Source organism: Halyomorpha halys, unplaced genomic scaffold (genome assembly GCF_000696795.3).
Source record: "Halyomorpha halys isolate HHAL.00 unplaced genomic scaffold, Hhal_1.1 Scaffold571.1, whole genome shotgun sequence".
NCBI lineage: Eukaryota > Metazoa > Arthropoda > Insecta > Hemiptera > Pentatomidae > Halyomorpha > Halyomorpha halys.
The window spans coordinates 795779-819222 of NW_027113281.1; the positions used below are offsets into that span (position 1 = coordinate 795779).

Consider the following 23444-nt stretch of genomic DNA (forward strand, 5'->3'; position numbering starts at 1 on the left):
AATGTTATTAAAACTAATGAAGAACCTCCTACTTACAATCGAACAAACAATTTCACCCAGGGCTTCCAAAACTTGATTGATGCTTATGGTATAGCATCTTATGGTGAAGTTAATCCAGGTACGCATACTTTTGTCTTTTGATCTATTTCAAATTTGTATTTAGAATCAATGGAATTGAATTGAATTATAAATTTATGAAGGTGAATTACTTGGTATGATAAGCTTAATAAGCCCTGATGAAACCAGGAATTTAGGCCAACTGTCATTGCTTTTCTATTTTCTCTCACGGGATGATACCCAACCTACTCGGACAGACCTAACATAAAAATCTTATTCATGTTTCGTTCTACACTTCGAACTTTTATTCAATGATTTTATAATTCCTATGTTATTCAGAACGTCTTTTTATATGTATGACTTTACAATTTTATTGTCCTAAGATGATGTAAGTCATTTATTTCCTAAACATTCACATATAATTGGAATCAACATACCATATAATGTTATATTATGCAATTTATTTGACAAATTCTGATGTTCTAACATTCATGGATAACTTATACTGAATCATGATGCAAAAAGAAAACAATAGAAAAGACAGAACAAATAAATATATTTAAATCTTTAAAAAATGTACATATACAAAATATGTAAAGAAAATGGCATATATTTATCAAAATCATAAATATTAGATAATTTGAATGAAAAACAGTAAATTTAAATAATAGCAGTATCACTTTTCTAATATTCTGAAAATTGATTAGTTCAATAGACTTCTGAGAATTCTGAAGTACCTATTGTGTATAAAATTTTAGAAAAGGAGTTAAACATCATGAATCCTAATTTTTATAATAACAAATTATTTTATTATAACAATTTATATTGTGTTATTTTTAATGATATTTTCATATTTATTTATGAAATTTTCAGCATTATATACCATTATTACCTTCCCATTCCTCTTTGCTGTAATGTTTGGAGACTTAGGACATGGCTTTATTCTAACTCTTTTTGCGGCTTGGATGGTAATTTGTGAAAAAAAACTTATGAAAAAGAAGTCTACCAATGAGGTAATATTTTAATTATATAATTTTTTTTAATTTAGGCCTTGGATTAATGTTAATAACAGAAATATTAACTTAAATTTTACTGTAGCTTCACTCAAAATTTATTTCATTTCAAAATTATCAATTTACAGATTTGGAACATATTTTTTGGTGGACGGTACATTATCCTTTTGATGGGGCTTTTCTCAATGTATACTGGATTGGTCTACAATGATATTTTCTCTAAATCAATCAACCTATTTGGATCCAGTTGGAGGCAAAACTACAATCGCTCAACCATACTGAATAATACCATGCTTACTCTTAATCCATCGACTGATGACTATAGCAAAAAACCATATCCATTTGGGATTGACCCAGTATGGCAGGTAACTAATTGAAAGTGAAAATTTGTATACATTACTTTTTTTGGGCACATTTGTTGACAACTTGATAATTATTATATTCATTTCATGTTTCAGCTTGCTGGAAACAAAATTATGTTTTTGAATACCTACAAAATGAAGTTATCTATCATAATCGGTGTAATACATATGATTTTTGGAGTCTTCCTGAGTGTACCGAATCATCTGTAAGGTGCTCTCTTTTATAAATTGTCATGTCAGGATTTAAATGTTTAATAATTATTAAATATATTTTTATGAAATTTACTGTCTTATTTGAGTGGCACCAATTCGGAAGGTTGCATTCAAATGAAATGAAGGTTATCATGCAATTGAAAGGGAAATTGGTAATCAATGAGAGTGAAAAATTAAAATTTTGGTATTGTTGTTGAATAATAATTTTATATCAATTTGTTTCACCTTCTAACCTTCCATATTAATTTTTTTTTCTTGCTCTCTGGTCAAAGATCTAAACACAACAATGCTTGATTTGTATATCCATATCTTGAATCTTTTGAGGACATACAGTGACAGTTAAGATACTGAAGAGGAGGACGCAGTATCCCCAAAATATCCAAGACATAAATACACCTATTAAGCACTATTGTGTTTTGATTTTTGACCAAATTCAAATTTATTGATCAAAATAAAATACAATAATTTTGTAAGAATAATAATAAACCCATCTTAAACTAAAAAAAGTATCTTAATCAAAACATGCGATATTCAATAAGATAAAAATTTGAATCGCAATCCAGATGCCTTTCATTCTTTTTAACTACTGAACAGTTTTGAGAACAGTTAAATAGATTCTGGAGCAGAGTTGTAGGCAATTATTTACCAATTAATTACCAATCAGTTAGCAATTAGTACATTAGTGAACCAAAATCTATTATTTTTTTTTTTTGTAATTTACTTAAAGTTGCTCTCATAAAGACCATATCTTAATACGCAAATTAGTTTTCTCAATTCTTGTTTCTCAATTGTTCAATGAAATTGAAGATTTAACATTAATAATGGTTCAAGTGTAAAAAAAAGTTATTTAAATCTCAAAAGCAAGCTAAATGCCTTTACCTACATGTTAAGAAGTGATTTGAATGCCACAATCATAATTAATGTTAATTATTGTAGCATTTAGTCCCCTTTTTAGAAGCATAGCAACACTAGAGGATCCAGCTGGGGGTGTTGTAGAAAATTGGTATTATTATTTAATTTGTAAATAGTAAATAAAACTTTAGATTGTGATACTGCTTTTCTGGCATGGAGGAGACAATCATTTGTTTGCCTCAGTCGGGTGTTGACGTCCGTTATGAAACATACTCTTTGTCTTTCATTATAAAACCCTCCCTAAATCCATAACCAGAGGGCATATGGAGGGGACCTTCATCCTCCAGAAAGATGAAAATAATTTTTTTTTTTTTAACTTCATTATGTTATGTTTAAATACAACAGAGGCCTTCATTATTATGTCCTTAATTGAATAATAAATTTTATTTAAGATTTAATTTATTGAAACTATATTTTTTTAGATTGAAATTTTCGATTAGATGTATGCAATTTATTGATAAACAGGTATAATATCTCCCCACCAGTGCTTGGCAATAACATTTAGCTTATTTTTCTGGTCTAAATAATTTTTTCTTTTTTAGTCCTCAGTTATTTATTTTCTTAGCCCACTATTAATGCCCAGTTTTCAATTGTAAAGGTATTTTTAGTAAATTTTCTAGTTCTTATTTGAATATATCTCCACTTTTAATACATAATTTTTTTCTTTCCCAATTTTTTTCAGGCACAGAGGAGAAGGAATCTATATTTTTTTGGAATTTTTGCCACAGTTAGTCTTCCTGTTGGCTCTGTTTTTTTACTTAGTGGTGCTGATGTTTCTGAAGTTCTTTCTATACTCTGGAGAATATGATCAAACTAGTAAGTTAGCTTTGATAAAAATGTTTTTATTTGATAAAAAAAATAACAATTTATATTATTTTCTAAACTATCCCATTAAAAATTGTTATAATTGGTCAATTAACATCCCTATTAATTGTATTACACTCATTTACTTTTAATTGATTTATTATTATTAGGAATTTAAATCTCTTTAAATATTTTCAGAAGTGGTCACCAGCCCAGACTAATCAGTGAAGGTTAAGGCTTGATTTATTTAAGATTTAGGAATATTATAATTACTGGCAGTTCTCATTTTAACCCCATTTAAGGCATTTTAAGTTTCATTATTAACCAATTTATGCAAGAAACCATTTTACATCATGGTGAATTTAAAGTTGTCACGTGAAGAAAAAAATTGAATTTTTTATTTAAATAATCAATTTAAATGAAATATGAAGGTATTAAATGTCTTTAAGAAGTACCCTAAAAATCTGGTGCAGTGTGTGCGCAAAAAAACTAAAGACTAGGGAAGGAGAAAATTATGAACAAAAAATTTTATTTGATGGGGATTATGAATATAAATTTTGTTGCTGTCAAGAATACAACAGTTTAACAAAAGATAACACAAAGCTATAACACAATTGGAAAAATTTGGGCGGTTTCAACTTTTTCCGTTAGAATCAGATATTGCTTTCTTTTTTTTTTTTTTTAAATTTTTTTCTTTTATTTATTCATAAACTTCTTTAATAACTTATATTTATTCATTGTATTATTGCTAACTACTAAAACTGTTTATTTTTTTCAAATGAACAAAATGAAAGGTACTTTAGGGAAGATTTAACTGATACTAAATAACATGAAATTATATATTGACATGGCAAGTTTAATAAAATTGTTAGTCATTTAGAGATAATTGAAAAAATATGAGAAATTATTTCTATAAAGCGGCTTTTCCAGTAAGTTGATTTTATCAAAAAAGTTGCTGTCATATCCCATGCATATTCCTGCCTTAAGGTCAGTCGGTGATAGACATTTTTAAAATCCTTGTGCCTCTTTCAGTATTCTGTGCCCCCAGCAAGTTCTCTATCCTCCAGTTATGTACTCAATAGATTCATAGATGCTGGATCAGCCTACTCTTATTTGATATATTTTGTTGCTTCAAGATGTGTTTCCAGTATGACGTTTTTGCTACAACATAATCATTATTATTATTTTCCTTAATATTAATTATTATTGTTTTGCAAAAAAAAACAGATCATGGAGCAAATAGATATCTCTCTCTATCTTAGTTGATGTTTATCCATAAAAATACTCTTCCAACCTTTTAATTTTATCAGCAATTTTTTTACTTGACTTTTTTAGACCCTTTACGTGGCATTCACTGCGCTCCTCAAATTCTTATTATGTTCATCAACATGATGTTAATGAAATCTCCAACTGTACCTGGAGCTGATGACAACAGTGGGGGAGATCAACCTAGCAACAATACTTTTGTTTGTGATGCATTTATGTATAGTGGACAAGTGAGTAAGACAATATTTATTTTGTGTTAAAATAGCATTGTTATATCTTCATTATTTATTCATGCTTCATTATTTCAGCTAAATTATGTTGATTTTATTTTTATTAATTCATTTCAATCTACTTTATAGGATGCTGTCCAAAAAGGTCTTGTAGGAGTTGCTTTACTTTGTATTCCAATTATGCTTTTTGGAAAACCCCTTTATCTTATATATTTCAAGAATAAAAAGCTTGCTCATAAAGCGGTATGTATAAAATTATATTTTTATATTAATTAACAGATAAAAATAATTTATAATCATAATTCTATTATTTTTTAACAGTCAGTTGAAAATCATAATAATTTAATATAGCGTTATAATATTAGTAAAAATCTTTCACCTTGGTATTACTTTTCAGTTTTAATTTATTGGATGTTGGTGTGGTTATTTCTCTCTGAGACTGTTTATTTGCCTCTATTATAATTTAACATCTCATTTTTTAAATAAAACATGTTGTTTTTAAATGATACATGAATAATAGATTAGAAAATATATGCTAGATAAGATAGAACATTCTCCATATTCTAAAAAGAATAAAAACATTCTATTTCGTTTGATTTATAAAAACACTTTTATTACCTTTTTTATTTTTCACAAATAAGTGTTTTAAATTCCCACAAAAAGTTATATACATGAAAGTTTAGAAAAGAATGCTTTTTAAACTTGACATTGAAATCTGCATAATTAAGCCTCTAGTACACCCAATGAGAGATGGAACACATGTGCTCTTAATGATCTGAATGAGCCAGGCAGATTTTGAGCTTTTCAGAATTTTGTGGCCTATTTTTTTATTAAGTTTTCACTTTGTGTATCGATCCATTAATTACTACTAAACTAATCTTTAAAAGTATTTGATCAAATTTCATTTGGTATCAAGCCTAAGAATCGTTAGGAAAACTAAAAGTTCATCAACATTCTCAATTTCTTAATTTGTTATAATTCATCTCATATTTACCATCATCATCATCATGAGAAACATTTTTATATGAAATCGAACTTTTATTTGTTTGAAACTGGGTTTGATTTTGTCTAACTTTATGTAGGGTTCAAATGGAGATGTTGGCAGTGAAATGCAAGTTCTAAATGGAGCTGCTGCTGGTGCATTTGAAGATGGTGCAGAAGAGCACGAGGAGGAACCGGCCAGTGAGCTCTTCATTCATCAGGTTATACACACCATTGAGTATGTGCTCAGTACAGTTTCACATACCGCCTCATACCTCAGGCTGTGGGCTTTATCTTTGGCCCATTCTCGTAAGTGTAAATGCTTGTAACTCAGTATAACTGAGTGTTTCATCAATATTCAAATATATAGTTTTTATTATATAATAAAATAATTGGTAATAGTGTGAATGTTCAAACAAATAGAAACTAATAAAATGAATAACAATGTAATATACTTGCACAAAAGCAATATTTAGATATTTTGATTCTGTAATGACTCATTATAATGATTTTAAAGAGCACTTTGTTTGCATTTTGAGTTCAAATAAAACATAACCATCTTTCTCACCCTATATATCAGTATGCTAAACCATTAATAGTAGAATCTAATAAAGAGAAAACCAAACTAGCCATAGGAAAATTAAAATCTTATAAAGACGTCCGAATCGACTTGAGGACTATAGAGCATGTAGTGAATCAGAAATTTATGGAATAGATTTATCTGTAAAGCATAATAATGGTACCTAGAATGTACTGTAATAACTATCTCAGTATCTCACTCTTTCCAATCAATCGGATTTTAACTTGCCAAGTCTCACCATATTTCAATGATATTACTAAAATTATCTATGTGATTTTAGACTGAGCCAATATCCCCCCTCCTAAATATTAGCAAAAATATTACAAAATACAGGTTTGATTCACCAGCTGTGCAATGATTACGAAAGGATATGTGTAATTTATTGACAGATCAAGGAAATTATTTAATCTTCTAGTCCATTAAAGACTGAATGGTGGTAACACAATGCTCTTTGGCCCGAGACCTGTGGCCAGCTGCTGAACCCATCGGCCTGAATACTTTTTTATGATATTGTTTGTTTTTCATATTTAATAACATGTTTGTTTGTTTTTTATATTTAATAATCGCTTAATTCCTCTAAAGTTACTGGTTATTACTGGTACCCTTGAATATCTGAAGTACCAGCAGTGGTCCCCACTAAGACATTTTCTTTGAATTTGAATCAATAAATGAAAAATCACTATCAGATACACCAATAATTCTTACGAATGTCAGCAAACACTTTTCTTGACATATTTCAAAACAATTTAACACAACAAAGGACACAGATCAACAGAACAAATCTAGAAAACACATCAAAGGAAAAAATTGCAAAGGGGCAAGAGCAGCTACACTAGTACACGAGCCCAACCATGACCAGTTTTAATATCATATAAAAATATTTGTAATCCATTCTAAGTAACCAAATCCTTAACAATTATTAAATTACAGAAAGGGATTGAAAAGGTAAGGAAACAGGAAGTTGGATGAGAAAAACCGAAAGGAGCCGGTTTCTACCAAACGAGTGGGCTGCCCCAACTCTACCAGTTCCTAGACTCTAGTGGTCTCAAGCAATAAACTGGTCCAGCAGATAAATTAGCTCATAGACCAGAGGAACCATCATACTCCAAGCTGATATATCAGCTCCTAGGCCCCGGGATAGTCACATTTGTGCTTGAAATTCGGCTCATAGTCCATAAAAGGTTGAGTACAAAATAATTGATTCTCGCCAGATTGGTAATTTTCATTCTGAAGTCCATTCAGCTTTAAAACAGGGTCATGTTCTTTTCCTTGTTTTACTTAATGTAGCTCTAAAATAGGTCATTGCAAAAGTAATTTATTGAAAAGTAGGTTTAACTCAGAGCAGTAAAATGCCTATGTATGTTTATGATGTCATTTGATAATATTGGTTTGGATATGTATTCTATTTATTACAGTTTTTATGGATATTAGTAAAGAATTCATAAAAATAAATACAAAACAAACTATGTGGCAGAAATGATAATGATTTTGGTTACATAAGACGTGAGAGGAACCTTTATACATATTCTGTTTTAATATGTACACCATACAGAATGGTGGGGCAAGCTTCGGCTAAATAGTATTGTTTGCTAATGTGTGTTAGTTCATATATCAGTGAGTTTGTATGTGTGTGTGTGTGTGGGATAAAATTGGTTTATACTATCCTACAGTATTCTTATAAAGAAATTTAATTGTAATACTTAATATTATGGTTTATTGTTAAATATAATTGAAATATTTTTATAACTTATTTATTTATCTGTTTTATTGATTATTGTTACAGAACTTTCTGATGTATTGTGGAACCGAGTACTCACTCTCGGTTTTGGTTATGGTGACTATCTTGGTGGAATAGCTGTATACATTATATTTGCCATTTGGGCTTTTTTCACAATAGCCATCCTTGTATTGATGGAAGGACTGTCAGCATTTCTTCATACTCTTAGGCTCCATTGGTAATATTTAGGTTTATGAAATTATAATATGATACTGTCTTCTATTCACTAGGAACCTGTTCTGTACCCATTATAATGTATTTCGCATTAATATGTTAAGAAACATAAATTAAGTTTTAAAATATTATAACATCATATATCCTTCGTTTCTGATTTCCTGTTGATTTCCGATCAATGTTATCACATTAACTAATCGTGGGTCTGGGACTACTCTGCCCCGCTAGGAAAGTTGTGACAGTGGTACCGGGAGACCTTTCTGTGTTTTTAAGCTATAGTTAAATTAACTTTTTATTGCTGTGCTATAAGATTAGCTATATTTTAGGATTTTTATGAGGTTTACTTATAGGGAGGAAAAAAAAATAATAATTCAAAGGAATTATGATGGGCCTAGTTTTCAAAACTATTGCAGCAGTTCCCAACAAGTGCTACATTCCTGAGCCATCCTGTGGCCAAGTTCAAAACTTTATGTTGAGAATAATAATTAATTACTAAATAATTCAAAAACACTATCCAAATTATAGTCTCAAAACATTTATTTCATTCACACGTCCAACGTTTCGGCCAATTCGGCCATCTTCAGGGACAATCTTAATTTACTATGAGACATATCATTTAACCCTTTTAAAAAAAAAACTCCATACAGGCTATTTTTAAAAGGGTTAAATGATATGTCTCATAGTAAATTAAGATTGTCCCTGAAGATGGCCGAATTGGCCGAAACGTTGGACGTGTGAATGAAATAAATGTTTTGAGACTATAATTTGGATAGTGTTTTTGAATTATTTAGTAAAAAATTGCCAGTCTCAAGAAAGAAATTTAAAGATTATAAATAATAATTAATATTCAACAGACTGGCTTAAGGTTCAACTAATTATAATAAAACAAAACATCTTCTTTATCATATTGACTTCCTCAGGTCTTATCCAATTCTCCTCATCCTTATAATCCTTCTTAAAGATTAAAACCTACATGAACCTTAAATAAATAGAAGGATAATAAGTTCTCTTTGTGTATTTTGTGCCTCTTTTTCTTCTCCTTAGGAATTCAATTATAGTTAAAACCATTGTTGTTACTTTCGATTAAAGGAAAAGAAAAATTATAGTGCTCTTCACAAATGATGCAAAAACGGCAAAATACTAAACGGTTTTTTTTTTTTTTTTATTATGGATTTAGAAAAAAAAAAACTGCTAGGAGGTTTGGCCCATTGACAGTTGGTCTGTTCCAGTGAAAGGAATCTAAGTCCTTGTGCATCTGCTTGTCCTGGGCAACCCTTAGGATCTAGACCAAGTGGTCACTTTTTTTTATCTGGGTTGAAAATGGTGAAAATAACACTAGCTGAATTGGCACCAAAGGGATAGTTATGGAGCTCTTAGTAGACTGCCGTAAATGTGAATAATAAGTAACTATAAGTAGACTGTGGTGCATCTACACTGTGAAAACCATGGTTTGTTGAAATGTAAGTTTGGGTGAGCATCGAGGCTGTATGTCTTGTCGCAAGGTGGTCTATGGTACCAGCCAAAAAAAAATTTTATTATCGTTTATTTCGTTTTATAATAATCAAATTTTATGTTACTCTTAGTTCTTCTCTTTTATTTTTCTTAAATTTTAAGAAATAATTGTTTTGAATTTATTTTCCAGGGTGGAGTTTATGAGCAAATTTTATGTTGGTCTTGGACATTCTTTCCAACCATTTTCATTTAAAAATATTATGGAAGAGTCCGAAGAAACAGAATGAATAACAGAACAAAAATCAAAGCTATAGCAGTAGAAAATTCGAACCCTGCAGCAGTTCTGCTTTTAAATAAAAAAATATTTTTTAGATTTATGAAAACTTGTATAATGCACAATAAAATAATTTAGTTATTGTAGTCTATTTTAAATGTGAAATTGTTTAAAAAGGCTGTACTATCCTAATTTGTGTGTAATTGTAAATATAGAAATAGATGTAGTTTTCCTTTTAATTTTCTGCAGTATTGGTTAAGAAGGCATAGCATTATTCATGTGAATTTAAATCTCAAATAGACATGATGTTTTTATAAAATAATTGATGGATAGTGCAGGTATATATTTTTAAAGGGAACTGATTTGTCTTTTATTTATTGTTATATTTTTTTAATTAGTACTTTGAAAGTAGAATTAAAAAAGAAATTAAAATGTGCCTTTTAAATAGTTATTGTTGAAAATTTTGTACGTTTAATGTAAATTATTATATAATTTGTTGTTTTATATTTCTGCAATAGTTAATCTTAATGCCCTTGTATCTTTAACAAATTGTATATTATTATAATTTGAAGATGCTACATTTGAAAACAAAGGAAAAGAAAAGAAAAATGTCTGTAAATGTTAAGAATTATTGAGAGATTAAAAAAAAAATGTTCTTACTTTTGTTTTTCTGTAAGGTGGTATTTTTCCATCAAGCTTAAATTATCACGAAGAGATTTTTATGATCAATTTGAATGACTGTTTTGTTGTTTCTTAAAGATTATGAAACATTAAAACTTTAAAATATTTGTCTAAATTGAGATGTAAGGCAAATGTTTTACAAAGTAAATGTTTATTTGGCTATGAGTACAAAAAATTTAATGTTTATTAGTTAAAACTTTTTTAGAAAATATGTTGCTGATCATATTAATATATTTTTATTACAATATATCAATTATATAAAATACATTTCATACTTTCCTGATCTGTTGAAAAACCTCTCTACAAAAACAACATTTTTAGTTTTAAAATCAAATTTATTTTCTAACTAAATATTTTAAAGAATATATTGAAAGGGTTCTCAACTTCTTAGGGCCTGTAGCTCCCTTTAATAATGTTTATCCAAAGTAAACAAAGATCAGAGTGTTGAAGCTCTGATCCATGCAGAAAAAATACCAACTTAGCTAGTGTTTTATTCCAACACTAAAGTTACCTTCTTTAACATTACACTATGGTACAGTTGCTATTATATTTCAGTATTAAGCTTTTCTGGCTTAACTCGCATTCTCCTCCCTTCTATGCCCTCACAGGTTGAGAACCCCAGTTTTAAAGTAACATTGTAGTATTTAATTAGTTTAAATTAAATTGCTCCTGATATCAATTAAATTATATTTGAGGTGTCTAACATTAAACCCTGCTATACCCTATTTTTTAAATTAAACCATAGGGTCTGTCATCCAATTTCAATCATTTGGTGTTTTGATAATCCAATTTTGAAAATATGATCTGAATTATATTTTAAGATTTAATTATCAGAGATATGGGTGTGGCTTGTGGATACAAAATATTGATAAAATTTACATATTTATTTGTGTTAGAAATTCAAATAAATTATAAATTTAAATATCTGATATTAAAATAAAAAAAAAATCTGTTAAATTATGGAGTAATAATGATTAAGAATAGTGACTTTATATACTTACACTTTACCTACAATAAATGCAAGTGACTCAAAAGAAACTTCAGACAAAAAAAGGTTTAACTTAGACGAGTCATTTTGAAATTGACTGAACATTATTTGGTTACAAACACTTTTAAATAATAAAATTAAGTAATTGGGCTTCAATGTAAAGATACCTCATTTATTGGATTAATTTTTAAAATTTGAATTATGTAATGTTGTCAGTATTTTTTAAATTAAAAGTATTTATTATTTAATTATAAATTGCCTCCCATGTAAAATATAAACCACAAGTGGTATTCTGCTATATCAAAGCTTGATTCACACTGTCTTGACATTCTAATGGAATTGTATCATCATGTTTCAATTTTTTAATGGAATTTTAAATTATTACCATAATTTTCATAAACTTTTCTTAAGGAATAATTGATTTTTCAATTTTTTATAGTAAGTCAAAATATGGCTTATGACATCCTGAGATTTTTGTGAATGATTACTCAGTCATCTTGAAAGACCATTGACAATTGATAGCGATCTCCTTTCTTAGTGTATTTTAATAAATGCATTTAATATAAATTTATTTTTTTTTATTTTTAGTGCTGTTAATGATTAATTTTGTCTATATCCTTAACTAATTTAATTATTGCTTAGCCCAAAATAAAATTAATTTATATAAATGATAGCTTATAGAACATTTTAACCTGTGACAATTTTCTCTGGACATAAAAGATTAACTATAAGAAAATTGGGACAAATGATGACACTGTTCATAGTGTGAATCTAGCTTTATGATGACATTAAGAATAGATAAGATTTCATTACTAACATTATCTGCTAATTTGATAATAATGATAATAGAAAATTTGGTTTGGGAAATTATGGCTAAAATAATTTAGTAAGAAAGACTTTATTTCTGTAAGGTAATAGTATATTTTTTTGCAAAATGATTTTTATAAAAGCTTGTTAATATGGGACCAATTAATTTAAAATTTTGTTCTATTATTATTTTCTGTATTATTTTAAAATATTTTCATAAACCAAGCTGATTTTGTTGTAAAGCTATTACTATTTATTGATACAAATTACGTGTTAAAAAATACATGGTGGAATCATAGTTGTTTTTTTCTGATTGCCCTTTTGTTTTAAAATTTTATCTTATTCCCTAAAAATATGTGCTTAACAAACAGCACTGTACTAAAGCTGGGACAAAATCTTGGAAACCCAACACAAAACACACCCAAGACAAAGCCCTTAGTCTCATTGGGAGAGTGGAGTTACATAGAACCACAATTTATCCATTCCTTAAACATTCTAAATTAATTGACATTCTTGTAAATACAACTCAATAAGTCATCAATGTAAAGAATGTAATAATAAATCACAATTTATATCATTTGAATGCCCAGAATTTTAAAAACTAAGGGTTGATATCACCACCAAAGTCAACTTACGGCAGATAGTTTTAGTTACTGACAATAATGGTCTACATTTTGAAGAATCTTATTTTGTTTGCACAAAGACTTATGTAACAATCTAATGAAACAGGAACACTGACACATTAAAATGGTCAGACGAATCAAATGTATGATAAAAAAAATAACACATAAACTGTTTTTGAAAATTTTCACCTGAAAATTCTAATTAAATTAGAAAAAAAAATCATACCTGAAAAATTGGAGACCCCTTGAGACTCTGAGCCCGGTGCAAGTTGCTCCCTTGTTCCTTCGTTCCTACCTTTAAAGTTTAATAGTTGTTATTTAAACTACAGAGATGGATACAAGTTATTTCATTTGACTCAGGGTAAAAAGATAGTGAGAGAAAAAAAAGACATTGAAAAAAAAGTTTGAAACAAATTCAGAAAAAAAAGTTTGAAACAAATTCAAGAAAGTTCTTAAAGCTTACATAGACCTTTGCTTTCAACTTTTCAACTCAGGAAAAGCTTAAAAGGCCTCATGTGAGTTAATGGTTGCTGAGTTTTCATGCATTTCTAGAATAGATTGTGGAGGATCATTGCATGAAAAGACTTTTGTGATTGGAAAAAAAAAACTAGAAAATATAAGTGCTGAAAATTGTAAATAATTGCTTTATATATAAATTTATTATGAAAATATATCAATATACAAGTACAAACATACATATAATTTTTATTATTTAAATATTTATAACAATTGTCATTAGTTATAAAAAATAAAAGTTTTATTGGTTCCTAGTTTTAAAAAATCAAACCTGATTTTATTGTTAATATTGATTTATCAATATGTTCAAGGGTTGCTAGTTATATTATATATTTTTGATTCATTATTATTTAAACAATAAAATTTAGATATTGAGTTGATTCCCATTTTTTGTTTCCTCATAATTAAAGATAGGATATGAAAAAATTGAAAATTTGATTTGAAAATTTTCACTTATATTTTACACTTTAGACATTGATGAACTGCTTCAGTTCCATCTGCCTGTCCTTCTAGGAATCTATATAACAGGCCTAACACCTACAACTGTTAACCATATTATAATGAAATTTACTGGAATTGTTCAAGTTGTTACCTAGATAGTGCCATATCAACTTCATGATGTATTTTACTTCATATACTTATATATAAAAAACAACTCTTTTGTTAGAGGAAAGTTAGGATCAGCCTATAAATGCTCTAGTATTGATTTTATTTCATTAACTAATTTAGTTCATGGATGCACAAACGTACTTTTCTTTACATGCATTTACTTCAAAATAGCTCCTCTCTTATTGTTATTCTGAAATGACAAATAAAGTTTATAGATAAATAAAATCAATCCTTGAATTATCATAGGTAACTAGCATTTTCCACTGTGGTTTTACTCACTCTAAAAAAAAATAAGTAATTAAAATATTCAAGTATTATGCTTGGTAAAAGTAGTGGGAAAGATGCCATTGTCGATTTCAAATATCAAATGATTTCATAATGTTCAATTCTCTTGTTAAAAAAAGCTTAATTAATAACTTGAAAGTAATTTTTATCTTAGTAACAATATCAAAAAGACGTTACAAATTTCTTTAAAAAGGTAATTTCTGATTAAATGCTAGTTATCTCGAAAATCCGGTAAAGTAATGGCACATCATACACGACTTTCACTTACCACCCTTCTCTGAATTTAAAGCAGTTCTCGTTAATTTCAAAAGAGATATTTTAGTAATGGTTCGTTAATTAATAAATAACGTATCCAAGTCAATTTAGCTGTCTACCATATCCTTAAGCATCTCAGGTTACAGAAAAACAAAATGGCGGTGCTACAAGCCGAAAGCGTTGCGAGACTCACTTGACACAATATCTGTGAACTGTAAGAAGTTTATAGACTATCGTGATATTCGTGAACCCGCGGTTTGGTTTTATATAAGTTAAATGTTTTGATGCGAATAGTTCGCTAATTTTTGGATGTTGAAATTATTTGTTTTTCATATGACGGCGTTTTTGCATTTATCATTAAATCATGGGACAGGCTATCTTTTGAGACACTGAGATGACATTGGTACTGATGCCTTAGCTATCTGAATGATTAACAATAGCTTCACATCGTTCAGTTCTCAGAAGACAGATCTGACCCTGCGGTAGAGTAGCAAGGGACGCGAATTGGACCTGGTCAGGTCGGAGCACCATATAAATTTTTACGTAAATTTAGTTTGACATGTGTTCTGTCTTTTAAATTTTTAACAACTTTGACTTCACCGACCAAATTGTTTAAAATTTCATGAACAAAACGGCGATACATTTTTGAAATCTAAAGGCTTATTCGTTATCCGTTTCAAACGTTTTTACTATCAAAAACTTGATTTTACTATCAAAACGTTTTTTGTTTAATTTGTTTTTTTCTGCATTCGAAGTTTTAAATTTTGATTTTTTTTTCGCTTTGACGGGGGAGATTTCACCGTACAAACTGATTTAATCGTAAAGAGAGAATAAAATGCCAACCTAAAAATGAAATAAAAGAAAAAATACTTTGTAGTTCAAATAGAAATTAAAAAATAATATAAATGGAAAATGTGAGGTCTTTCGTAGGGGACATAATGCTTGATCCTCTAAAGCTCATAACACGTTTTCACTCCACCGAGTATAAAAACTAACTAAAGTTAATGAGTTTCAAGCATTAATAATTAATGTGTTTTTTTTCTATTCTAGTATTCTTAAATGTATCCCACGATTATTTTATCAATTCTATTCTTTATTTCTGGGAACAAAGAATTAAATAGAAATCAGGTTATGCATAAACCTCAGTCAATCCCCTGTATTCAGACCGTTTTGGAATCTCAGGCTGCAGGTATTTGAAATAGTATTCATGTTTCTGTAGAGATTTCATTGATCGTACGTGATAAAATATTAACAAAAAAATATCTTATTTTTTCTTATGCCTAAACCTATTGTCAATTCTATGATATGATTGCGATTATAATTTTTTGACATATGATTGACAATAATATGTTTCCTCTAAGAAATCACACAAAACGAAGCTGTTTAGCTTCCAAATATGTTTTAGTGACATCTGTTGAAAAATTAAGGAACTAGTAGTGAGGCAGTTCTTGCTAGAGAAAACTTTTTATAGGAAATCGTAACTTTGAAGCTCTGTTTCTCAAAATTATGAATATAGCAGTAAGAACTTTACATTGCTCTGCGGCTGCGGACTATCATAAACATTATTATGAGTTTTAAAATTTTATATTTATATAGTTTTCACGTTAACCCAATGAATATATCTTGCTTTAAAAATGATGGGCCGTTGACCGTTTCTTAGTTAATCAGTAACTGTTCGAGATAGTTTAAAACTAAAAACTTGTAAATTTTAGAAAACGATTTTTATTTTTCCACTTAGTCATGAAATATACTACCCATAATATTTATTTATTGTTTTATTTTATCTCTTTACGTCGCTGATTTTTTTTATAAACTGCTTTGCAATAATAATTAATAACCAGCTAAAAATCCTCGCAAGCTCTCACTTAAACAATAAGTAGCGCTCAAAAAGTTTTTAAATATTCATCATATTTCTATTGAATGCAAATTAACAGTTGACGCACCTATATAAAGTCAAAATAAAAAGTATATTGTGTATTGAAATTTAATTTTTATCTGTAATTACTCAATTTCACTAAACTAAGTCCACATTGAAATTTTTTTTCTATATTTATTTTCTTAGGAGTGAGGTTGGCAAAGATAGCTTTCAATCTCATTTATAAGAGTGATTCAACCTGATTTTCAATCAAATAAAGATATATGGATCTATCTGCCAAAATCTTCGATTCTACTCCAAAGCATGGAATAAAAATGTTTTTATATTTTCCAAACATCTTCAGACTAATAAGCAAAAGAACATGACTCACATTATTGTAAGAAGGATGCCGCTGTTTTATCGAAATGCTTTGTGTATCATTCAAATTCATTTTTTGAACATTGGCATACACTGATTAAAGTGTGTTTTTATTATTCTCATTTTTATTACTACCCTATCAATCGCTACCACCAGGGCCCTGTTTTTATAATGAAGTCAATGATATTGATTGATGAGTATAAACTACAAAATATAAACACCAACTCTCTTTATTTCATAATGGCGACGAAAATAGGTGATGGTGTATGTTAAAATAAGTACAAAAATAGAAGTCAGCATTGTGCGAAATTGTACTATGTACAAACTACTATTAAATCACTTATTTTTAATCGTGTTAACACTTTTTTAAGAGTTATAACTATAGATACAAATTGTCAACTTTTGAAGTTGATATACATTGATATAAAAAAAAAAAAAATCTTCAGTACAATTTCATAAGTTCGAATGTATTTATGTATTTGACATAAAATGTGTTATTCCCATTAATACTTAGTTTTTCCCGTATTTCAATTGTCTCACATTCCTTGTTTTCATTTATCCTTTCATGTGATGAAAAAATATCTGAAATGGAAGAAAATGTTTTAAAATGTGTGTCCATTTTACTGATTATTTTTAGTATAGTCGCTATTTAAAAAAAAAAAATCAAAGAAATAAAATATTATTATAAGATTACTTTACTGAACTTATGTTAAATTTTATTTTTATATTGGATCACAATAATCTCCCCAATCACTCGGAATCAGATCAATGATTATTGTATCGTATATACAGTAGTGTTTCTTCTGATATTTTTAGCAGAGTCAAATCTTTCGTTCCAGTCTTCCTGGTTGCTTTTTTCCTTGTTTCCAACCGCACTCGAGTTATTTCCATTGGTATATTTTCTGTGGTTCTGATAGCTGAACTTGCCTTTTGTTTGATAGCTGATAATGTTGAAATTTAGAAATTAGAATCTTTTAAATGTTGATAAGGTACATTATGACTATTTCATAAATAATAATGAAATAGTCAGAATAAGAGTGGATCATTGCTTGGGAGGGGGGAAGTGTAGGGGGCCCAAGGCAGTAAAACTTTTCGGTAAGTAAAACACCTAACAAGTTTTAATTAAAACAATATAGCTAGGAGTCTGAAACAAAAAAACACAAAAACTTGTATTATACATCATGATCTGAATTATAAATGAGAATAAAATAGGATTGATCTATAAACTGTACTAACTACTTGGGTAAAAAAAAAAAAAAAATGTTTTTAATTTATTGATAAAAAGTTTTTTGTTAATCTTGGAAGTGCAGAATTTAGAAAAAAATTATCATCAAAATCCGGATGTTTCTCTTCCTTCTGACAGGAACTTTAACTATAACACACTACCTTCTATCCATTACTCAAGTAATATTGAAGAGACTATTATTACTATTATTTTCGGTTATTGTTATTGTATGGTGCTTTCTGGCAATATTTTTATTTTCCATTATAATTTAATTTTTTTTCTTTCGCAGGACGATGGGGGACCTATTCAGAAGCGAGCACATGTCTCTGTGCCAACTCTTCATCCAACCGGAGGCAGCTTATGCATGTGTCTCTCTCTTGGGCGAAATGGGCATCGTTCAGTTCAGGGATGTAAGTCTGACTTCCATTTCTTTTTACTTCTTTTTATTTACTGGCATAGGTGAATTTTAAGCTTCTGATATTATCCTTCTATTCATCTAATTTACTGAAATGTATTATTTTACTAGAAGAAATAGTAGACCATTTCAATACTGAACTATAATTTCTAAGGTTCCACCAAATTTGGACCAAATTGGCGAGCCTTTATTGAAAGATAAAGGTGCCAAGGATAATACGTTTACTCTTGAGTAAACTTAAGTCGTGGAAGTAATATGATAAAGTTGATATCGGACAAATCAACCAACTTTTTTCCTTGTCTAAAACATACTTTATTTTTACTTTTGGCATGATAAAAAAATAGAACTCTCCCACATTCGGTAATGAGGAAGCAAGAAAATTGAGAAAGCTTATAATTCATTAAAGATATTAAACATTCCTTAATAAACCAAGGATGGAAACAATCATTATTAATTGTAACATTTTTTTATCTTTGAGAATCTCTTGTCAACAGTTGAACTCAGATATAAGCGCTTATCAACGGAAGTTTGTGAGCGAGGTGCGCCGTTGTGAAGAAATCGAAAGACGGCTGAGGTACATAGGTTCTGAATTAAAGAAAGATGGAGTTACAGTTCCAGAGCTGCATAAGATGCCTGCTGCTCCCAACCCCCGGGAGTTGACTGATTTGGAGGTAAGTTTATTTATAAATATTACAACCTTTTCATAAATTTTATCAAGTTCTTTCACATATCTCTTCAAATTTTCTATAATGAACTAGATCAGCTGCAGAATTAGGTATGTAAAGCAGGGTATGTTGATAATATTTGAATATTGAAAGATAAACCCACCAACAGTGAATGAAAGGGTCAAGGGACTGGGGAGAAGTTTCCTTCACTCAGTCCCAGGGGAGTAGCTGAAAGACCAAAGATGCCTAGGCGGAGGTTTTGAGGATGCTACAACCAGGACCGTCCGTGCAGGGTGAAGAACTGCATCCTGCAAGAGGTGACCCTGCTCATACTGAAGACGGGGGATCTAGACTGGGAAGTCAATAAATATACCCCAATCCAAGATGGAACAGCGTAGGTTTCAAACAAAGTTGGAAGGTGTAATAATCGACAATAAGGGTGAAACTCCCTAGGTAACGCCAGAAGAAGCAAAGGGGGAAAGGGCTCGCCCATCTCCTGAAGAGCCTGAGACCAAAGAGGATGATAAGGACGTTAGTCCAATCATAAAAATGAGTGGGTCCAGGAAAAAGCGATTTTATTGGCTAAAAAGGAATGGGTATTCCGAAGAGGAAGCGCTCAGAAAGAGTAAAGACCCCATGAATAGCCATAAGAGTCTATTGGAAGAGGGGTATAGGGCTCGATCAAATGAGAATACTCCCAATAGTGAAACGGATAGAAAAGCAAAGAGGACAAAGATTTCCTCAAAAAAGCCCGAAGGACAAATGGTTGGTGAAGGGGTAGTTCCCCCAACTATGTCCTACCGTAAGGCTATGGAAGGAATAAGGGTAGGTATTTTCTCAGAAAACTACCCTGAGGATGGATTCAGTGAGGAGCAATTTAACAGCGTCCAACTGGAAATAACAAACCTCATTCTAAATGGAGAGCCCAGCAAGTGCCCACAATTTCATGGGACTAACTGGAAGCATGGTTGGCTCCAATTAACCTGTGTAAATCAGGCGACGGTAGAATGGTAATGGAGAATACACCCAGACTAAAACCATGGGAGGGAGCAATGTCCCTCAGGACATGAGGGGATTGAAGGTAACAAGATGGCAGATACCCTAGCTAGGAAGGGATCAGAAATGATGCTAATTGGCCCTGAGCCATATTGCAACATATCTGGAAGTGCAATCAGGAATGTGGTTAACTCCTGGGAACAAAAAGAGAAGGAAACATACTGGACGCTGAAACCAGGTATGAAACAATCCAAGCTCTTCATTAAAATATCAGAGGAAAAGGCAAAATTTTACCTTACCCTTACTAGAAATGAACTGAGGACGATAATAGGACTCCTCACGGGCCACTGCCCCTTAAAATATCATCTTAAGAAGATGAGACTGGTGGAGGATTCCACCTGCCGTCTATGTATGGAAGATGAAGAAAAGGCACAGCACATTCTGTGTGAATGTGAAGTCCTTGCATTCAGAAGATTACAGCATCTGGGACAGGACAGAATGGAACCTGAAGACATTTCTAGAATAAACCCAAAAGAATTATTGAACTTCATAAGAAGCATAGGATTCATATGGGATATCTAGTGGAAAGAGGGGTAACTCACAAAAGATCCAATTGGGTCGAAGTGAGAAAGGTATTCCCGACCCTCAGTGTAAAAAAAACAAAAAAACAATGAATGAATTATAATAGTTCAATTAGCTGTTTCATTCTTTATTTTTGTCTGTTTTAAATTTATAATTTTTACAATTTTTTTTTTTAACTGTAATATTACAGCTAACATCAAAAATATTGATTTGATACAGCTGTTGGATAGGCTGAGACAAATATTTTCTGGTAACTTTAAACATAATACTTGTTTAGTATGCTGTTCACTGAATCTCCTATCTAAAGGTTTTGACAAAGCTGTGTTTAATGATATATCTCATATCAACCAAACAGGAATAAAACCCGGTGAATAGCCCTTTCTTACTATATGAGGAGAAGATGGTTGGTGGTGCAGTCAGAAAATAACACAAATAAGTTGAAAAAACTTATTTTATAGTGCCAACGTTTCGGCCAGAATTTCCAGCCTTCATCAGTGCTACTTAAAGGAGATTAGAAATCTAAGTGACTTAGATTTAAACTTTTTTGTCTTATTTACTGGCCGCACCCTCAACCATCTTCTTCTCATGTATATTATCCACGGTCAAATATCTTCTCATCCTTTCCTACTACATTAGATTAATACTTACACTATTCAGGCAGGCAAATAACTATATTATGAAAAACATTTTAGCTCACTTTATTACTATCTATGGTAGTTACTCGATTCATCATCTATTACAGGAACATATTGAGAGAACTGAAGGTGAAATTTTGGAAATGAGCCAAAATGCAGTCAACTTGAAATCTAACTTCATGGAACTAACTGAGCTCAAGCATGTTCTCGAGAAAACTGATGCATTTTTTCAAGAGGTATGTAAAATTTTTTTTTCTTATATTGAAAGTTTGGATGCACATTTCTCCTCCTATTCTATTCTAAATTTGACAATCTAATTTTTGTGAGTATTCCAATAAGGATGGAAGTCGTTATTAAAGCTAGAGAAGGCAATATGTTTTATTAAACGATTATCAGCTCATAAAATATAATTTTTAATCAAAATTAAGATATTAACTATTCCCTATAAAAATAGAGTATTTATTTAAATTTAAATACAGAGTATTTTCTGCACTTCATGTACTACCAATGGTTACTTATATACAAACCAATGGACTCTTAATGACATTTGACAGTTAAAAAATTGAATATTTCTTAATTATTTTCAGCATTCAGATATGGCTTGTTATGAAACATCAACATTATTCCCTCCAATTCACTTAACAACCCTTAGTTTAACTGTAAAAGTGACAATTTTAATGTTTTATGTATTTACAGTTGCACACAAAGATAATACCACTACCAAGATTTAAAAACTGATATCATAAAAGTAAAAAGAATGTATACGTATCAATCATTCTCTAAATATGGTGCTATTTACTTATACAAATTTATTGACAATTAAAGAAGATTAATTCAATTATTTTAAGTTTTATTACCTTCAGAGAATGCTTCTTGGTAATATTCTGACGCTGGCACACATTTGACATAATAGTTTTCAAGATATTGATTTCTAAAAAAAGTTTTATTCTAGTGAGTAACACACTGTACAGTGATAAAACAAAATAGAGAGCCTATTTACAGTATTAATTTTGATAGAAAATATTTATTTAGTAGTGATTAGTCCTAAATTTTTTATCATAAACAATTTGCAACATAAAACATAGTTTGAAACAGTAACAAAAAACTTATCCTGCTTAAAAATACCTGAAGCATTCTTATTTTTTCACTCTTTTTCTATTATGATAATAAAACCCAACACGGAACAAAATAAATACAAAATTTTGATTTTTCCATTCATGTGTGTACTTTAATATTTATAAATTATCTATGGCCATAAATTACTTATACAGATACAATATATACAAGATATATCTTGTATCCACAGTTGACTTTAATTTTTTTTAAAATACTGTTTAAATAGCAAAATATTTGGAGAATGACTCATGTATTTCTATATATACACATTATTTATTGTTAAAATCATTTCCTTTCTAATATTACTATAATTTTGTTAAGATTAATTGGTATTGATTGGAGCATATATAAATGATATTTCAGTAAAAGAAAAAAGTTAACATAATATAGAAAGTAATTGTTTAGGAAATGAAGTGATTTAAATTTTGTGGCACATTGTGTTGTCTTGCCTGTTCACACTTATTTACAACCACCACTGTGTTTTACCCTCAACTTTTGCTCTGTTGCATTGGATGTGTTGGTGCAACCCTCCTTGTGTCTTCTACGCTTACTCACTTTTGTTACACATTTAGGCTCATTATTCTTTCTTGTTATGTCGATTAGTTCTCTGTTTTCTCCAGAGTGTTTGTTTCCTACAGCAAGAAGGGGATATTTTCAATCATGCTCTTATAGTGTCTGGAGATGACCGAGGTTCACGGACTCAACTGGGGTGAGTGTC

General features: G+C 29.8%; 2 protein-coding genes across 4 annotated transcripts in view; both read left to right on the forward strand.

Moving 5' to 3' along the window:
• Vha100-2 (V-type ATPase subunit a family protein Vha100-2) overlaps positions 1-12869 on the forward strand; it is a gene marked incomplete in the record, with an annotated part of 226939 nt that extends 214070 nt beyond the window's left edge. Inside the window, 10 exon segments of the mRNA XM_067050852.1 lie at positions 1-118; positions 931-1070; positions 1199-1435; positions 1529-1638; positions 3240-3373; positions 4697-4857; positions 4987-5100; positions 5940-6147; positions 8202-8373; positions 10012-12869. Coding sequence (XP_066906953.1) covers positions 1-118; positions 931-1070; positions 1199-1435; positions 1529-1638; positions 3240-3373; positions 4697-4857; positions 4987-5100; positions 5940-6147; positions 8202-8373; positions 10012-10108 — 1491 coding nt within the window.
• LOC106684339 (V-type proton ATPase 116 kDa subunit a 1) overlaps positions 1-23444 on the forward strand; it is a 128835-nt gene that overhangs the window by 90362 nt on the left and 15029 nt on the right. The window contains exons 1-5 of one of the 3 annotated variants that reach the window (XM_014426359.1): positions 16006-16048; positions 18607-18727; positions 19227-19403; positions 21718-21846; positions 23347-23435. In XM_014426359.1, the coding sequence (XP_014281845.1) occupies positions 18611-18727; positions 19227-19403; positions 21718-21846; positions 23347-23435 (512 nt within the window). In that variant the 5' untranslated portion in view covers positions 16006-16048; positions 18607-18610. Of the gene's footprint in view, positions 1-16005; positions 16049-16301; positions 16378-18606; positions 18728-19226; positions 19404-21717; positions 21847-23346; positions 23436-23444 lie in introns of those variants that run through there. The other 2 variants (XM_014426360.3, XM_067050851.1) reach the window with 2 other exon arrangements.